The sequence below is a fragment of the Pseudomyrmex gracilis genome, unplaced genomic scaffold, assembly GCF_002006095.1.
Source record: "Pseudomyrmex gracilis isolate BER0280 unplaced genomic scaffold, ASM200609v1 scaffold_0, whole genome shotgun sequence".
Classification (NCBI taxonomy): domain Eukaryota; kingdom Metazoa; phylum Arthropoda; class Insecta; order Hymenoptera; family Formicidae; genus Pseudomyrmex; species Pseudomyrmex gracilis.
Window position 1 is genome coordinate 2161049 of NW_018020584.1, and position 17706 is coordinate 2178754.

Sequence of the window (17706 nt, forward strand, 5' to 3'; positions counted from 1 at the left end):
GTGTTGTGCGTGTACTTGGCGCCTGTTTTTACCTTTTTTTAAAAAGGTAAGTTTTTAGAGTATCACATTACTGTCACACGCGTTATTATACGAGCACATTCCGAGACCTTACGCATTTTGTCTTTTCACGATTAACTTTCAGCTCTCGCTGAATCGGCTGACTGAAATTTTGTATCTTTCACGATAAAAAATGTCCATTATTTGACTTTGCGTTGACTTTGTTATCAATTTTGGTAACGATGAAAATCAATAATGAAAAAGTAATGTTAAAAAAAAAAACAAACAATATTTATTCGATAATTTTTAATATTTTTATAATATTATTTAAGTTGCAAAAACAATAGTATTTCCATCCCTTCGCACTTTTGCTTTCAGCTTAGAGAACGAAGATGCCAGGCGAATGTATATCGAACCGCGACGATCAGCGAGGCTTTAAAGAAGGAGAAATGTCCCGACGATCTAAACAAAATGAAACGGCAATCTCACGACGAAAGTGATGAATCCAACGAAAACACGTCGAATCACGATGACAACTTGACTCTGTTTAGTGAAGAGAACACAAAACATTCTCATCATTTAAAGAACAAAAGACGCACAGACGAACACCAAAGTCGTCCAAACAATCGCGATATAAATAACCTGCGTCGTACGGAACGTCGTAGCCCATCTGATGAATACAGTCCGTACAAATACATTTCTGATCCGCTCGCTCGGTCTGAACAATCGGACAATTCAGATAACTTTGATTATTCGGACGAACCTCGTACGTCGCCGACGCACACGACGATCAATCTGCCGCTTTCGGAATCCGCTTCAGAACATCGTCCCAGAAAACCCGATTCATCTGGTCGACCTAATTATCGATCAGGTTCTAAGCCTGACAGATCGGATCCATACGGTACCGATAATGTATCCGACGACGATCTTTTCTTCGCGCCGGAACACTCCAGATCTTTATCAGGAAGAACTTCCAACGAACCTGGCATCTCTTCTCGCGGCCGTCCGGATCGATACGACTATCCTAATCAGACCGATATGTCGCGGTCTGGCAAAAGAGTGCCCAGAAGAGGCGATATTGGAATACAGAGTTTAGACGAAAAAGGTGAGTCAAATAAAAAATTGGTAAATCACTGACTCAAGTTGTGTGAGATTTGTGGTAACGTGTGCAAGTATCAATTTTTCAGTTTGTCTGACTGACAGTCAAATCGTGAAAACTCTGAACGAATTGATCAACGTCACCAAGAGATTTTGGCAGGAACTGGAACAGAATGTAAGCGAGAAGCAATATATTTTCTAGCTTTAAATAAAATTATCTCAATATGTGCGCATAATAATTTAAATAATTTATTTATATATTTTCGACATTTTGTCGAAATAAGACAATAGAGATAAAATAGTCGCAAAATGAAATTAACGACTGCTACCACCGTCTGCTTTACAGAGGCTGGAAACCCAACATCTTCGTCATTTGATCGAAAACTGCGCGGCATGTCGTGGTGAGTGACGTTCCGTCGTATTGAAAAGGACACGTGCTCTCGAAAATAATAAGTTTTTTTTTTTTTAACTTAGCCGTAACGTATCGCAAATGTCATGAACAATCATTGCATTTATCTTTGCGCGCGTCGTCTCTCGCACTCTCGAATTTAATTTAATCTCTGTGCGTGTCAGAAGAAATTACTTGTTTATATATGCAACGAGTTGTATCAATCTATCTTACAAAACGCAATAAATACCTATTGGTAGAAAAATTCCACTTTGTTGTGACTCTTGTGTGTTTCTTGCGTTACGCAATCCACGAGCTCTCTGTTTTTACACATATAGGCAATTAGTGAGATTTTTTTTTTGTGACGTTTTTTGTGACGTTAATATATATATATATTTTTTTTTTTTTCGTGCTAATTGTTTTTCGATACGACCGATTTGCAATTCGTATTCTCGTAACATCATCATCGCGAAACTCTGCTCGCTCTCCTTCTGATATTTACATTGCAATGTTCTATCGACGGAAAGTAAGATTAAGCTTGAAATCAGATTAAGCATCTTCTCTAAAACTTGATAATATTATTACACACAAAACACACACACACACACACACGTATGGCACGCGCCGGAATGTTCGGAATGCGATGCGCATATCGATGTATTGGAGAGATTATGTGCGAGATTTACGAAAGACCACCCCCGAAAATTGGCAAACTTCACTCGTCAAGTCACTCGAGCCGTGATCCCGGTAATTCCGTAGTGCGACCACCGCCGCCATCCACGTGCGACTATAAGTCCCCGTGTTACCCCGGTGCCGATTGCCGCAACACACCGAGCGGACCCAAGTGCGGTCCATGTCCCCGCGGCTACACCGGCGACGGACGGACCTGCGTCAAGATCCTCATCAGATGCATCGATCGGCCCTGTTTCCAGAACGTGCACTGCTACGATTTGACCGACGGTTACAGGTAAAACCATTATTAAAATGACGATGGATGCAAGTGTAAGAACTCACGGATTTAGAGTGCGTACGTATGTGCATAAGATTATGATGTTTAAGACATGCCGCATTTGTGTGGGTGTACAATTTGTTTTCGCAGATGTGGCAGATGTCCAAGCGGATACATCGGCGATGGCAAAAGATGCGAAAGACGCAGAAACCCTTGCGACGCTCATCCCTGTCACCCCCAAGTTCAATGCTATCCAAGCGATAGTCCGCCATATTTCAAGTGAGAACAATGTATTTTTCAAAATCATCTTTTAATTTATTAACTACAACGTTTTTTCTATGACTTTATGCTGTTTTAATAAATAAAAGACGGTAAAGTTCAAATTTTATCTTACATCATCTTTATTAATTTTAAACATAACGCAGGTGTGGTCCGTGTCCGTTGGGATTTGTTGGCAACGGTACGGTTTGCCTCGACGCAAACGAATGCGAGTTAGCTCGACCCTGTCACCCCGGAGTGCGATGCGTCAATTTACAACCCGGATATAGATGCGATCCGTGTCCACCCGGTTACACTGGACCGACAACGGAGGGTGTCGGTGTTGAGATGGCGAGAGCGCGAAAACAGATCTGTCGGGACATAAACGAGTGCGAGATAAACAACGGCGGATGTCATCGTCATTCTCACTGCATTAACACGGAGGTAAAAAATAGAGATGTGTTTCACAACAAACACACACACAAATAATCTCCATTATCGTACTGTAACTATTATGTTATTCTAACCGTTATTGTATGTTATTTTTTAACTATTATTTTTTTTGTTCCCGAAGGGATCCTACAGATGCGGCCCGTGTAAAGACAATTACGTTGGCAATCATACAGTTGGATGCTATTATCGACCGGATGTCTGTCCCGATTTGACAACAGTCTGTGATGTCAATGCTGATTGCATCTCCGCGTATTACAATCAGTTTGGGTGCAAGGTCAAATACTTACCGATATTGCGTATATCTCTTGTTAAAAACAAAAGTCATATATCTAGTTAATTAAAATCTATGCAATATTCAAAGTGTAATTGCAATTTAATGTCTCTAAGTATTTTTCTTGCAGTGTCGCACCGGTTGGGCCGGAAATGGATTCGTCTGTGGTTTCGATAGCGACAATGACGGTATTCCCGACAAAAGTCTGCAATGCAGTCATCATCGCTGTCGTGCTGACAATTGTCTTACAGTGCCAAATACGGGACAGGAGGACGCCGATAACGACGGAGTCGGTGATGCATGCGACAACGACGCCGACAACGACGGCGTGTTAAATCAGGATGACAATTGTATGCTCAATTACAATCCGGATCAATTAGACAGCGACAATGACAAGATCGGTGACGTGTGCGACAATTGTCCGCGATTCCCGAATCCGAAACAAGAGGACACCGATAACGATGGCAGAGGCGACGCTTGCGCTGACGACATTGATGCCGACGGTAACAATTGCAATATACACTCTTTGAATATAAAAAACATTACCGATACGCATGCTTCCAAAGTATAAAATTAAAATCAAAATTTTAAAAAGATAAAAAAATTACTTAACAATTCATAAAGAGTTTTAGACTCTTAAGTTACAACCTACGTTTTAGTCACGTGTTGTTTTTCCACTCCTTCCTGTTACGTGACTTTACTTTACTCACGTTTTCAAAAACATGACTACGGTAAGATCACCGACCCCGGTCGCGTGACCGCGCAGAGGTCACTGACCTCGGTCGTGTGACCGCGCGGAGGTCACGTGACTTTAGTCACGTATTTTCTACTTCTTCTTTTCTTTATTTCTCGAGTTTGATTTTCATGCATTATTTCTGTTTTAATTCTCGCGTAGGTTAAAATAAATTTTTGCAAAATCTACTAATAAAGAAATAAATCGAGTAGGTATTCCGAACGATCAGGATAACTGTCTGAAGGTGAAAAATCCTGATCAGCGCGACACCGACTACGATGGTATTGGCGACGCTTGCGACAATTGTCCGAGCATAAGTAATCCCGACCAGTCGGATCGCGATGCCGATCATGTCGGAGATGTCTGCGACAACAACTATGATCGCGACAGAGATGGCATTCAGGACAACAGAGACAATTGTCCAGATATAGCAAATCCTGGACAAAACGACATTGATCGAGATGGAATCGGTGATGCGTGCGATGATGACAAAGACGGCGATGATATACCCAACAGAATTGATAATTGTCCTCTCGTGTACAATCCGGATCAGCGTATTTCCAATCGTACGAATTCTGTCACACAGATAAGAAAATAACAATATTCTCAATCTTTCTTATCAAAATGTACGTACTGCATCGTATCTTCTGTGTATATATAGACGACGGAATCGGCGACGCATGCTGGAATGACTACGACAACGACACTTACAATAATACGATCGACAATTGTCCCAACAACAGTCGAATATGGAATACAAACTTTAACAATTACGAGACGATTGCTCTCGATCCATACGGAGAGGCACAGCTAGATCCGGTGTGGAAACTTCATAACCAAGGCGCTGAGATGCAGCAGCTTCTTAACAGTGATCCTGGAATCGCGGTCGGTGCGTTTTGTTTCTATGAGAAGGATATTAAAAGGCTAAACAAAAATCTTAAGTTAATAAAAAATAAATTTTAGTAATTAATTAATTTGAAAAACGATCACATAAATTCGTCTATTTGCACTTATCTCGCACATAGGTCCGCACGAGTTTAAGAGCGTCAATTTCGAAGGAACCTTCTACATCGATAATCAGGACGACGACGACGATTTCGTGGGTTTTATTTTTTCTTATCAGGACAATCGACACTTTTACGTTGTTAGTTGGAAGAGGGCCTTCCAGACCTATTGGGAACCGGCACCTTTCCGCGCTGAAGCCGATCCTGGAATTTATCTGAAGCTCGTCGAGTCCGAGACTGGACCGGGTGAGATGCTCAGGAACAGTCTCTGGCACAGAGACAGTGTGCCGCAGCAGACAAAGGTTCTGTGGAAAGATCCGCGGATGTTCGGATGGGAGCCGAGAGTGTCGTACAGATGGGTTTTGATACACAGACCGAAGATCGGTCTGATTAGATTCTGGTTGTATCAGGGCACGCAGCTTGTCACCGACTCGGGTAACATCTTCGACTCGACTCTACAAGGCGGCAGACTCGGCGTCTATTGCTTCTCGCAGGAAATGATCACCTGGTCTGATTTACTTTACAGTTGCAGAGGTGAGTCGAGCGCAATTATAAATGAAAATCTTACAAAAAAAAGAAAAAAGAAATTATGATAATTTATGAGTTTGTAAATCATTCAATTAGTCACACAATTGGTCTTTATAGATAAAAGAATCTCTTTGCCATGTTTTCAGAAACTGTGTCCACGTCCATATGGGAGAGCCTATCTGATCATGTAAAACCTCTAATCGAAAAGGAGCCACATATAATAGACGAAGCTACACGTTTTCGCGATATTGAATGATGTATTAATGACTACTAAAACAAACATTTTTGAAGAAGTAATTATAATATATATCATAATGGCGAGTAAATTTACGACAAAAATGCGTTTTTAAAATAAAAAGTTTAAAAAGCTCTGCCCACTTTAAATTTTAAAATTATTACATAGTGACACACCTACAATTACTATAATTAATCGAAGAAATAACATACTTTCAATGCGTCTACAAACACTTACTTTTTAAATTCGAAATTTTATTAAGAATATTAATTATAATAAATATAGTTTTTGTAAAACACAGAAACATTGAATATTTTAACAATGAATATATTTCTTCTGTTTGACGTATTATATGTATATAATTTTAGTTTTATTGAAAAAAATTGTTCAAAAATATATATCTTAGTTTCTAAATTAATATAAAACCCACGTACTTACTTTTTGCAGAGAATCGCGATCGTGATGACCAAACACTCGTCATCGAGGCGATTCTTCTTTCTTTCATCGATACGAATAGCGCGGCTATTCATATCGGACGGTTGTAACAGTATAATTGCATTTATATCTGTCTCTCTCTCTCTCTCTCTCTCTCTCTCTCTCTCTCTCTCAGATTCAATATATATAAAAATTGTTTTCGTATCAACAAAATAAAAAAAAAAAAACAATAATATTCGTGTTTTAATTTCGCATTGTTATTCACTTGAATCATATTGTTGCATAGACATATAAAGTATAGACTGGAAATTGCGAGGTATTCACTTCGCGACGCGTCGTAGACTACTTCGTGTGAATTCGTGATCGGCGGAAATATCCGAACGCTTCTCGCTGAAGTTTTACGGAATTCGACGAATTGCGAACTCACACACGGTGAGAAAAAAAATTAGGTAATATCGTATTTGTGAAACGAAATTCGAACGCCTCTCGCAGCCTCTAGTTCGCGTTGATCCGCATTTTTACGATTGTGTCGATTGCGACACATATAAGCGATGCAAAAACTCATGTCGCAGAAATTATGGCAAAAACGAAAATAACCACTCAATGACCACNAAGCAAAACTCACATACGTCGCACATTCAGCGCGCACGTTTGTTTGTTCGCGGCGCGAAGCTTACTTCACCCTTGTCGTCGCAGACTACCGACGCCGAAACGATTTTTTCTAGCGATGTCATTGTTGACGGTCGTAATTTCCAGTCTATACTTTATATGTCTATGTATTGTTGCAATATCCACAGCGCTACTATTAAAACAATATAAAATCGAAATTTTATTTAGTTCATCTCTGGGAAAAGAATTAATTAGCAATGATCAGGGCAAAATCTCGTGCGTAAAATAATAAAATCACATAAAATTTTTTCGATTAAACATTTTTATTCGTACGAAAATGTCAAAGAAAGATATACGATATTAATAATTTATATAACGCCGAAACATCCGTTCTCTCTCTCTCTCTCTCTCTCTCTCTCTCTCTCTCTCTCTCTCTCTTTCTCTCTTTCTCTCTCTTCGTTCTCATAATACACACGTTCTCTAACAGCAAAGTGTGTTTTACAGACTTCACCGTTTAAACGGCTATGTAGAATTACACTCACAACAACACGCATGCGAAAAAGTGAAATTTGCACGGATAAAATACTAGAGACTGAAAATCTTGGTTTGGTCGGAAAGGATCTAAAGAGAGAATCAAACGCAAGATTCGTGGATTCCACAGAGATGTGGGATAAAAGAATGACGAGAAAAAGGCGCGCAATACGACTAATGAATGTCTTGTGTAATATATTATTAAATTCGAATTTATTGATTTCTTTTCAAATTAACTTGACGAGTAGGTCACAGGTTAATGATTCTTATGTGAAATTGACATAAAACAGTCTTCTTACAATGCTTGTTCCCTTGCCGTTGCAATGTTCGACACGCAAAATCGCGAAACAATCTCCTGTCACCTTCTTCTCGATGGACCCTCTCTCTCTTTCTCTCTCTCTCTCTCTCTCTCTCTCTCTTCCTTCTCTGTCTTACTCTGCGCTCTCTAAACCTCGAGAGATATCGACTATTCTCTATAAACGCGAGCATCGCGCTAGTACGAGAGTTGAATCGTGTACGACAATATACGTGTGATATTATATGTATATGTTGTTATATATACGAGAAGAAATTTTTTTTTAGCTAAAGAATAAATTATTAAAATCTACGTAATAAGATTGAGAGAAGAAACGGGAGACGAGGGACGAGTCTTACTTACTTATCTATTTACACTAGAAGAAACGAAATGCACGAATGCACCGCATGCTCACGGTGAAACGCCAGGGACGCTCGAAATCAGCGTCTCTGATAGTAAACGCGCGGGACGCTCGAGGCTTCGCTCTCTCTTGTTTCTTTTTTTTTTTATTTTCTTTTTTATTTTTTTATTTTCTCAAGTAACATCGTGCTCGCGACGCACACGTTACAGCAGTGGTCGCTCAGAACTTGCTGATTAAGGCAGTCGAGCACATCTCGAATACGAAAAAGGAAGTGTCTCTCGCAGCGAGGAACGCGCGGGTTTGCAAGAATTCGCGGCTGCGGCTCGTCAGCAACATTCGCTGACATTCGATTGGGGGAGCAGTCTTTGTTTCGTAAAACTTTATCGCAATCACCATCACCATCATAAGTAAAATTTATTTGTTTCGTTATCGTAGTGATTGCTGACTCTATTCGCTGGCATCTTACAACAATCGACGTTGATTTTTAACTGGACGATGATTTAATCAACTCCGCGTTTCGACAGCTTTTTCTTAAATCAGTAGCAAGTCAGGTTTTGTAAATCAGAAGAGATATTGTAGGACGGTTTCTCGTGCGGGATTACTCCTCTGTTTACTTCGTTACCGACACGTGTCACGCTCTGCTAGCAAGAAGTCTCTTTTTCGCGACGCGACAAACATCGAAATAACGTTCGTGCGACAATCGACGCAAATAACAGTAAATGTTTACTTACACGATTTTTACTAATGAAACGATTTAAGGAAACAAACTCGACAAATATATATATATATACGTAAATACATGTTAAAATTTTAATCTCCATCAAAAAATGGTATTAATCACTAAAAAGAGACGTATAAAAAGATGATGGATTTTATCCGAAGAATCGGACAAAAAGCTCGGAAGATACATATAGTTACATTTTTTTTTTTTTTTTTTTTTTACAGCGTAAAATCGAAGAAAACCGATTCGCTTTTTTTTAGAACTAAAAGAGTTGAGAAAAAACTTACCAAAGTTATCGTTAAAGTTGACATACGCTCGATGAAACCGCGGTTTCAGTCGCGTAAATGGTCGTTAAACGCGGATTGGTCGCTTTAAACACAAATTATTGCGGCACAATGACGCCGCATCTGTCTTCACGCAAATGTTTTCCTCGTCCATTTCCGGACGGCGCTCGACAACTTCCAACGCGAACCCATCCTCGCATTTTTCACGACTCTAATCGTTCTTCTCGACGTTTCTCGCTCGATGGATTCGCATTTTATGCAAATGCCGACAACATCGCTACTCTACGCTCGTCGTTAATCTTTATTCGCTCGCGCGACGCGCATCTTTCCTGGAAATTGACGTCTCGAGGTTCGCGACTCTTGGAATGTCCAACTGAAAAATTGTTTTTTCGTCAACGTGGAAGGTAAGACGTCTGAATTTAATGCTTAGCGCGGTAGAACGCACATTCCGCTTTTCGAAAGAGAAGTAAGTTGTAAATGTAAATAGTGAGTAATATTTTTTTTTTGTTTTTTTTTTTCGGTAAATATCTAGCGAAATTGGAAGATTAAATGAACACGCAGCTCGATCAATAGTGATCCATCACACACTTATCACTCTAAAGAATCTTTCGACCGTTTGAACCAGAACGACGAGTACAGGTACAACATCGAAGATATTTTGCACAGACTCGACGACGGATTCTTCACTCTCTCGTTTCTTCATATTGTGTTCAGCGAAAGAGACCTCGTTCGTTCTCCCGGCAAGTTTTTTGAACGATGATAAACGCATCAGCTTCAGCGATTGCTTTGCTGACTCATAGCGAAAACTTTTCACCTCGATATTCAAACCGAAGCAACCGAATATAAGAATATCGTTATATTTCGCGTGTCGGCAGTTACTCCGAATTAATTTTCGTACGACCAAGCACCTCAGCGTTGTTTCATCACTTCTGCCTTATAATGTAGGCAACAACTGACAGATATTAGTTTAGAGTGGTGTAAAGAACTTGGCCAACGTTGAGTAACTCGCTGGCCGTGCACTCGGGTCACCAGGCCTCCGTGTATCGAACATCGCATTCCTGCAGATCCGGCAACCGCTTCTTCAGAGACTCGAACGTCTGGGCCGAGAGTTTCGTACTGTTCAGATTCAATTTCTTTAGGCTGGTTAATGCTGTCAACACAAAAATCATGATCGAATAAAATTAAAAATTAGACGTACACGATCGCCGAACTCGAATCGATTCTTTTTCAAAATCTGCGAGAAAAATTAATCTCAATTTGAAACTATCAATTTTATCTTTTTCTCTTTTCTTTCACAATGACGCGTTCGCAGAGTTTTAATATTTCAGAAGAACTGTGTAAATACTCACAGGCCAACATCGAGATGCCTTTGTCGGACACTGGCGTCTCGCAGAGATTCAGCACCTGCAGCTGCTGCAAATGCTCGCTGATCAGTTGTAGGCCGGCGTCGCCGAACTGCGTGGCCCAAAGATTCAGGTACCTCAGAGCCGGAAGCTTGATCAGCTGTTCCGCGCACGCGGACGTTACGGAAGTGAAGGCGAGGCTGAGGCATTCGAGATTACCGAGGGCGCCGCCACCCAACAGAACGGCGACATCGGCGTCGGTCGCTCGCACCGGTAGCGTCAATCTCCGAGGTCCGCCTTTTTGTTGCTACCAAGATCAAATCACACACACGTTGAACGTATATACGAGGATTGAAAGAAACGCGAACAAAAAAAACAACATCCAATTTCCACGTTGAATCTCGAAATGAGTTTCGCGCGAATTCGCCTTACCAATTCCTGCAAATTTTTCTGCTTCTGGCAGAGAGCAGCATAACGCTGCTTCCCGGATGTTGTGGACTCGAGCGCGTTAATTATCTGAAGCCTCGCTTCCTCGTTTGGCAGTAAACACCACTCGAGCATCAAACAGAGGACGTCCTGCGCCGCCTCGCAATCCCGCACCGCCAGCAAAATGCAATCGTTGACCATCGGTAGCACGGTTGACACAAATTTCTTCCGCCTACAGCAGCATCCCAGCATAGTCGTGAGCTGCGTGAGTTGCGGAAAAATAATAAAATATATTTTTACCTCTTATGGAATTCCCTTCCTGCACTGCACGAGAGTAATAGAAAATTATTATCTTTATTTACATATTTTATAATGACAAATAAATAAATAAATATATATATATATATATATATATTTCCGTACTACTTAAATATATATTTTGTTAATTATATTTTGTTATGGGATTGAACGTAAATATATGTACACGTACAATATTCTGTTATTTGTTAAATCCGATGACTGATAGAGAAAACTTTATTTATTCATTTAATTTAAACGAAGCAAAACGCGTCCCGAGCAAATGCGCATCGTTAAAATTCCCCGATAATAGAAACTGGCGATGGAGGATTATCGTCAGCTGGAATCAGATTTGCGCGATACAAAGATCATCCCATCGTTTCCTGTTCCATTCACTTTCCCGCAATCAATCCAGTCAGATCTCAATAATTCGTGCGTGGTCGTGACGATTCATTTCCGGTTATGTTGAGATTGAAATGGATGCTGTCAATATTAAATTCTATTGAAAGCTGCGCGTGTCGCTTCTCAAAAGAGCGATTCATGAATATTCAGATGAGCCGTCCGATCGAGTCGCCGCGCTTGCGTTTGCTCGCGCGCGATTAATTGTTCCCGAACGAGGCGCACACTCTTCCTCGTTATCGCTCACACAACATCGAAGCGGCGTGATTCGAGACGCCTGGCTCGCGAAATTGCGAACACCACAATCGTCCCACGTGCGAATAAATTTGTTGTGCCGATAAGCGCCGATATAATTGCGTTTTCCCGTTTGCGTGCATGTTCGTCGTATAGTTTGACATGTGCATATCTCGCTCAAAATGTAAAATGCGAAACGAACGATTGCAAAGAAACAAGACATTTAAAAAATAAATAAAAAGCTTTGAAAAACTTTTTGCAATCAAAATTTATTCTTTCGTAATTATCTCACCACAATAGAAATTAAATCAGTATTTGGTCATTCTGCTCACAGTTTTTTCCAAATATATTTCTACTTTGCTTATGAAAAACTAATTAGTAAACATGTCTTACCGTTTCGCCGAATAATTCTCCGCTATCTGGACAGGCTGGGTGACACGGCGCGGTGATGTGAATCCAACCGACACGCGGTTCTCTCACGGGCAGCAACATGCGGTGCACCGTGCACCTCGAATCCTTCGCCAGTCGTCGCAGGACAACGGACATCACGGACTCCTGCACCTCCTTCATAGTCAGAGCCTCGTCCGGAAATGGAATCGGCTGCAAAAGCGCTCCGAGACCCGGAAGCCAATCGGTGTACTCCGATCTGAAACGCGCGCGTCGTTTCTCGATCAAGTAAATTTAGAACCAACCAGGTTTTTGTCAATTGAATAACACCATCTCTCGATTCGAGTTTTACTGATACACTTGAAGCACTCACATGATGTTCAAGACGAACAAGTAGCACTGCAACGGCGGTAGCAAAGACGGTTTGTCTTCGTTCGACAAAGCGCGACTCGACACCTCGAACCTGCGAAATCAAAATCGGCATCTCTTTCAAAATGTCTTTTTGATCTAAAAATTATACGCGCTAACAATCCAGTTGTTTCAACAACTGAAACTTGCCTGTAAAATATGGCCGCGACGCAGGTGGCCACCAGATTGGGAAGTATCCGCGGATGTGGACAATCGCTGCCCGGTCCGTGAACCGACAGGATGTATTCCCTGATCGCCTGTTCACCATTGTTGTTCTCGTACAAAGCGGCTACAAACACCTACATGCACGCAACGCAACGTCATAACTGCGCATATCACAGATTTCATTAAATATATTAAAAAAAAAAAAAAAACAATAAATAATAAATATATGTAAAAAATATGCAACAAAAATAAAACAATTGCGTTACTAAAATACTTGAAAAAAAATGAAAAACGATAGAAATAAAATATTTTTTTGTAATAAATAATAGACGAAAACAAAGAAATATTTTTCGATTTCAACGCACGAGATGAATGCGTATAAATAAGTAAAATACCGAGACGAAATTATAATATAAACACGATCGAACGCCCACCTGCAACAGCCGTCTCATGTCCGGCGACTTGCCAAAGTCAACGGTGTGCTTCAGGCATCTCGTGATTGCCGGGGTGATCATCCGGACCAGTTGCGAGCGCGGATGCTGCTGCACCAATCTGATGAGAACTCGCGCGAGCGCGGCCGGCGGCACCGCTTTTTCTAAGAGAGGAGCCACCACGGCGAGCACGGCCTCTGCTCGGCTTCTTTGATCGCAAACAGTCTCCTCGGTCTTTGACGGGTCGACCACGTCGACTTCCGGACCGAGATCTTCCAGAATTTTAGCGGCCGCTTCCAGCGGCGCGCCCGCTACCCTCTCGTCCTCGAGCGGTGACCATTGAGCGAAGTCCACCATGTTGCGCAATTCACGAAGCAAAACGTCCTCTCGAGTGCTCACCGATACCAGAAGCTGATATTTATAGATGTTTTTCTGCGAATAAACGCGTTTCGATGCGTTTAAGTATGACCGCGAGTCCGGATTTTAATTAGCGAGTTAGCGAAAATTTTCAGTAAAAAAAATTCAAAGATATCAAATAACGAAGCAAGTCGTAAAACTGTTTCCTTTCAAGCCCAACATCTGCCGTAAACAAATTGTAATTAAATTGGATACAAAATTCTATCGGAACGAAAAATGAAATTTAACATGTTTATTTCTCCCGTTATTCAAGGTCTGACAACTCGACATTGCAATTAAATTCGAACAAAAACGAAGTGAAAAAGAAAAATTCTCGCTTTAATTCTCGAATAAGGTCGACGACGCAAAAGTCATTGACATTCAACCGTGCGTCGATGTACAGACGCTTTTTTCCCATCGGGAACGCAACAGGACAAACAAGAAAATTCAATCAATCGTTACGACCGCCACGCGTCGCAGCCACAAGACGAGAGAGCGGCTGATTAATTTCCCGTCCGGATATTGTGCCGCTCGCGGCAGGCACCATAAAACACTGACATATCCGGGAGATTTGATCCTGTCGAGGACGATCGAGAACATTCGCCTCTCTCGCGCGCTGTTATCACTTCCTCCCCCCTCCCTTGTTCCAGCCGCACATTGTCGGCCGTTAATAGCGGCTATGTTTGCTCGAGCCAACGTCAGGCGCAATGAAAGATCGATATTAAAAAAATACATTTGATGTGTTTATATCCGCAAGTCAATAACACGAACCGTGCGAAAAGTGCAACGCTATCTCTCTGTATATTGTTTGCTCGATAAGCTTTTTGAAAATTAACGAGGATAATTTTATCGCATTTTATTTTCATCAACGGTAATAAGCAACGGTAAAATTTATTAATTATAATATTGCGAAACACTCGATACACTTGAATCAAAATTAGCTTAATTAATTTCAATAACACAAACGCTTCTACTCAAACATTTCACATCAACACAAATATATTGCGCGTAAATGTTTATCAATCTAAGTTATTTCATGCAATGCGGATAGCAATTAAGAGAGCGAGAGAGAGGTATGTTAAATAGAATATAATATCGGAATACACACGGAACGCAAACTACGCGTGATAAATATATATCCTGCATTAACGCAAGCTGTTTGCAGATAATTACATATAAAAATAATATGTGTATAATACGATAATATTGTATCAACGAACCTTCCACAAAATCGAGTGATACCACTGGTCTCTCGTGTAAGCGTTGCTGGCTTGCAGGAGCAGCGTGCCGTCCGGCAGGACAATGCTAAGGCAGTTTTTGTACGCGGGATCCCATCTGGTGACCACGTACTTTCGAACCTCCGATATGCTGTTGTAATGAATAGGTTGCTGAAGAAGCGAACCGGTGAGCTGGAAAGAACGAATCGGTCACGAGTTTTGTATTGCACAAAAAAAAAAAAATCTTTCATTTCACAAACATTACTCGAGATGATGATATTCTAAAGAGCTTTTTTTTTTTTTTTTTTTTGCGCTACTCGTTGCTAAATAAAACTGTGATGACACAAATGCGTCTCGGCTAAACGAGACGTACGTCAACATTAGGCACAAAAATATAATTTAAAGTAATAATTAGATAACAGGTCGCAGCATTGTTGCTCGCACTGATCTAAGATAAGAAAACTAACTACTTAATTTTTATACAATACGTCAAGAGATTAAAAAAACATAAGTATAAAAACCGTACATTCTAATAATAACTCGTTAATTATCTGTGTACGTCACTGATCGATGTTTGCTCCAGCTTCATTTATTATGTAAACTGTGAACCGAGATTAACGTGTTGCTTAAATATCAATATGTTAGGATTAATAATATGTTATTTCGAAGTCTCTCGCGCATACAGACGAAAGAAATCTACGTTAATGATCATTTTGCATCTGTGATTTCACGATAAAAATATTCCGGCGACTAATTCCTTTCGTAAATTGGCCAGCCGGAACACACACACACACACACAGTGTGTGTCTAATCGTTGAAAAAAAAAAAAAAAAAACACATCCATTATTTACAGAAAGAAATCCATTATTTGCACCTCGATCGTCAATCATTTCCCGCTTTGTGTCACTTATAATCGCGGATTATTAGTCGCCGTTTGACGTATGTATGAACTCGGCAAATAAACACGCGTCATCGCCGATTATATAAATTTATCTGCATTCGGCTGATATAATAATAAGAGCGTGCGCTATCACACGCACGTAACGTTGGCGAATTATTTCGCGAAAATTGTATCAACTCCGATATAACGATTACATTCGGGTTTATTGCGTTAAATCGTACATCATCGTGTATCATCGATTGGAATAAAAAAAAAAAAACCCAAAGTCAATTATGTTTCTTGTGTCTTGAAAAAATAAAACCAAAGAAAAATATCTCCGTTTTTTTTTAAACAATCGCAGGCAAAATTTATTTATAGAAATCTCATTACATATTTTTCCTCTTTTTTTTTTTTTTTTCATCTTTGACCTTGACGAACTTTTTGCGCCAGTCTCTAACACCGAGTCTAGTTACACAACGGACTTTCGACAAGTACCGAACAATAATCTTCGGGAATGATGCAATCGCACTTGTTACAACGAAGCATATGAATGTGTAAAGTGATACACGGCGAATCTGGTAACAAAAAACGCTGACTTGGCAAAGGAGTGAGAAGAGGCAGCGCGGAAAGATGAGGGACAGGAGGAGAAGAAGCGAGTGAATTGAGGGAGAAGTTGCATAATACCACCCTGATGAGGACAATGCGCTCTGGTTCGCGCATCTCGGTCTGACGGTGTTTTTTGTCTCGAGTTCCAAGAGCGATGTGACGAGAGGAAGCAAAGGAGGATGAGTGATGGTGGTGGTGATGTTGTGTGTGTGTGTGTGTGTATGTTTGGTTGATTGCGATATACACATATCTGCGTCTGTGTGAATGCCGGCGCGCGAGTGTCGTGTAATATCGGACACAGAGAAAGAGAGAGAGAGAGACACGCGCGAGCATCTGCGTGTGGAATAGCGAGTGACGTCAGCACAGGGCTGGCGCGAATCTAGGCCGAGGGTTGAACGACTGTTCGAGCGGGCACGGCCGAATCTAGGACACCGCATCCCCCGTTTCTCGACGAACGTCCGCGACCGAAAGCATCAGAATTCGTGCGAGAGCGCGAACTATCTTGTTACGCGCGCGCGATCAGACGTTACTTCGTATGTATTTTAAATCCGCGAGATTACCGTATTGAATTGGAAAGAAAAAAGAGAAACGCGGCAAAAATAGGGATCATTCATGGAGGAAAACATCGCGCGATGCATCAACCCCCGGTGCCGAGCGTCGATAAACGCAGATAAAACGCTCGCGAGGAGAAGCGCAGAAACAATCGATCGTTGTTTGCGGAATTGAGAATGAAAAAGTTCGCGGAGCGGTTAAAAAAACGTGATTCTCTCAATTGATACGCCCGTAATGCGAACTGAACTCCATTCACAATGAATAAAAATTCACTCGTCGATCAAATGTTTAAATAAAATGAACTTAATTGCGCGTATATTATAATATCACATGTTTTATACGGATCGGAGCAACTTATTCATATTTTAAAGTAGAAAATAAGGCCGATACGAGCAGTGAGAACCGGTTGGTCGTGTTCAAATAAAGACTTTATTCAGTATAAAATACAAACGTTTCGGTCCCAACAATATTGGACCTTCCTCAGTGTATAAAAAATTAGATCTAATAATAGAAAAAATAATAATAATAATAAATGGAAAACGCGCAATTTGTACATTAAAGAATTATAAAAAAAAAAAACAACGTAATATTACACTCACTTAATAAGCTTAAACTCTCCACATCACTACGCAGTAATTCAGACTATAGTCTGAATAAATTGAGCAATTCTTTGACTATATAAGTATGGACTGCTAGTTCCCCCCACTTTTCCCATTTAAGCAATGTATAAGCAGCGTAGGTAACATAGATAAGAAATAGGCACCGCCTTTGGGCCAAAAAGCGGGAAATTCAAATATAGTTCGAGAAAGTAAGTA

General features: G+C 40.7%; 2 protein-coding genes across 2 annotated transcripts in view; one reads left to right on the forward strand and one right to left on the reverse strand.

Moving 5' to 3' along the window:
- LOC109862513 (cartilage oligomeric matrix protein-like) overlaps window positions 1-6189 on the forward strand; it is a 7964-nt gene extending 1775 nt beyond the window's left edge. Inside the window, exons 4-15 of the mRNA XM_020442840.1 lie at window positions 376-1102; window positions 1185-1270; window positions 1442-1496; window positions 2243-2450; window positions 2583-2711; window positions 2858-3134; window positions 3265-3417; window positions 3545-3917; window positions 4360-4713; window positions 4809-5036; window positions 5173-5685; window positions 5826-6189. Of these exons, the coding sequence (XP_020298429.1) occupies window positions 376-1102; window positions 1185-1270; window positions 1442-1496; window positions 2243-2450; window positions 2583-2711; window positions 2858-3134; window positions 3265-3417; window positions 3545-3917; window positions 4360-4713; window positions 4809-5036; window positions 5173-5685; window positions 5826-5935 (3213 nt within the window). The 3' untranslated portion in view covers window positions 5936-6189. The remainder of the gene's footprint in view (window positions 1-375; window positions 1103-1184; window positions 1271-1441; window positions 1497-2242; window positions 2451-2582; window positions 2712-2857; window positions 3135-3264; window positions 3418-3544; window positions 3918-4359; window positions 4714-4808; window positions 5037-5172; window positions 5686-5825) is intronic.
- Window positions 6190-7713: 1524 nt separating this feature from the next.
- LOC109856911 (C-Maf-inducing protein-like) overlaps window positions 7714-17706 on the reverse strand; it is a 41433-nt gene continuing 31440 nt past the window's right edge. Inside the window, exons 2-9 of the mRNA XM_020432712.1 lie at window positions 14857-15045; window positions 13244-13672; window positions 12795-12943; window positions 12610-12699; window positions 12243-12495; window positions 10926-11180; window positions 10500-10800; window positions 7714-10300 (exon numbers count right to left, since the gene is read on the reverse strand). Of these exons, the coding sequence (XP_020288301.1) occupies window positions 10176-10300; window positions 10500-10800; window positions 10926-11180; window positions 12243-12495; window positions 12610-12699; window positions 12795-12943; window positions 13244-13672; window positions 14857-15045 (1791 nt within the window). The 3' untranslated portion in view covers window positions 7714-10175. The remainder of the gene's footprint in view (window positions 10301-10499; window positions 10801-10925; window positions 11181-12242; window positions 12496-12609; window positions 12700-12794; window positions 12944-13243; window positions 13673-14856; window positions 15046-17706) is intronic.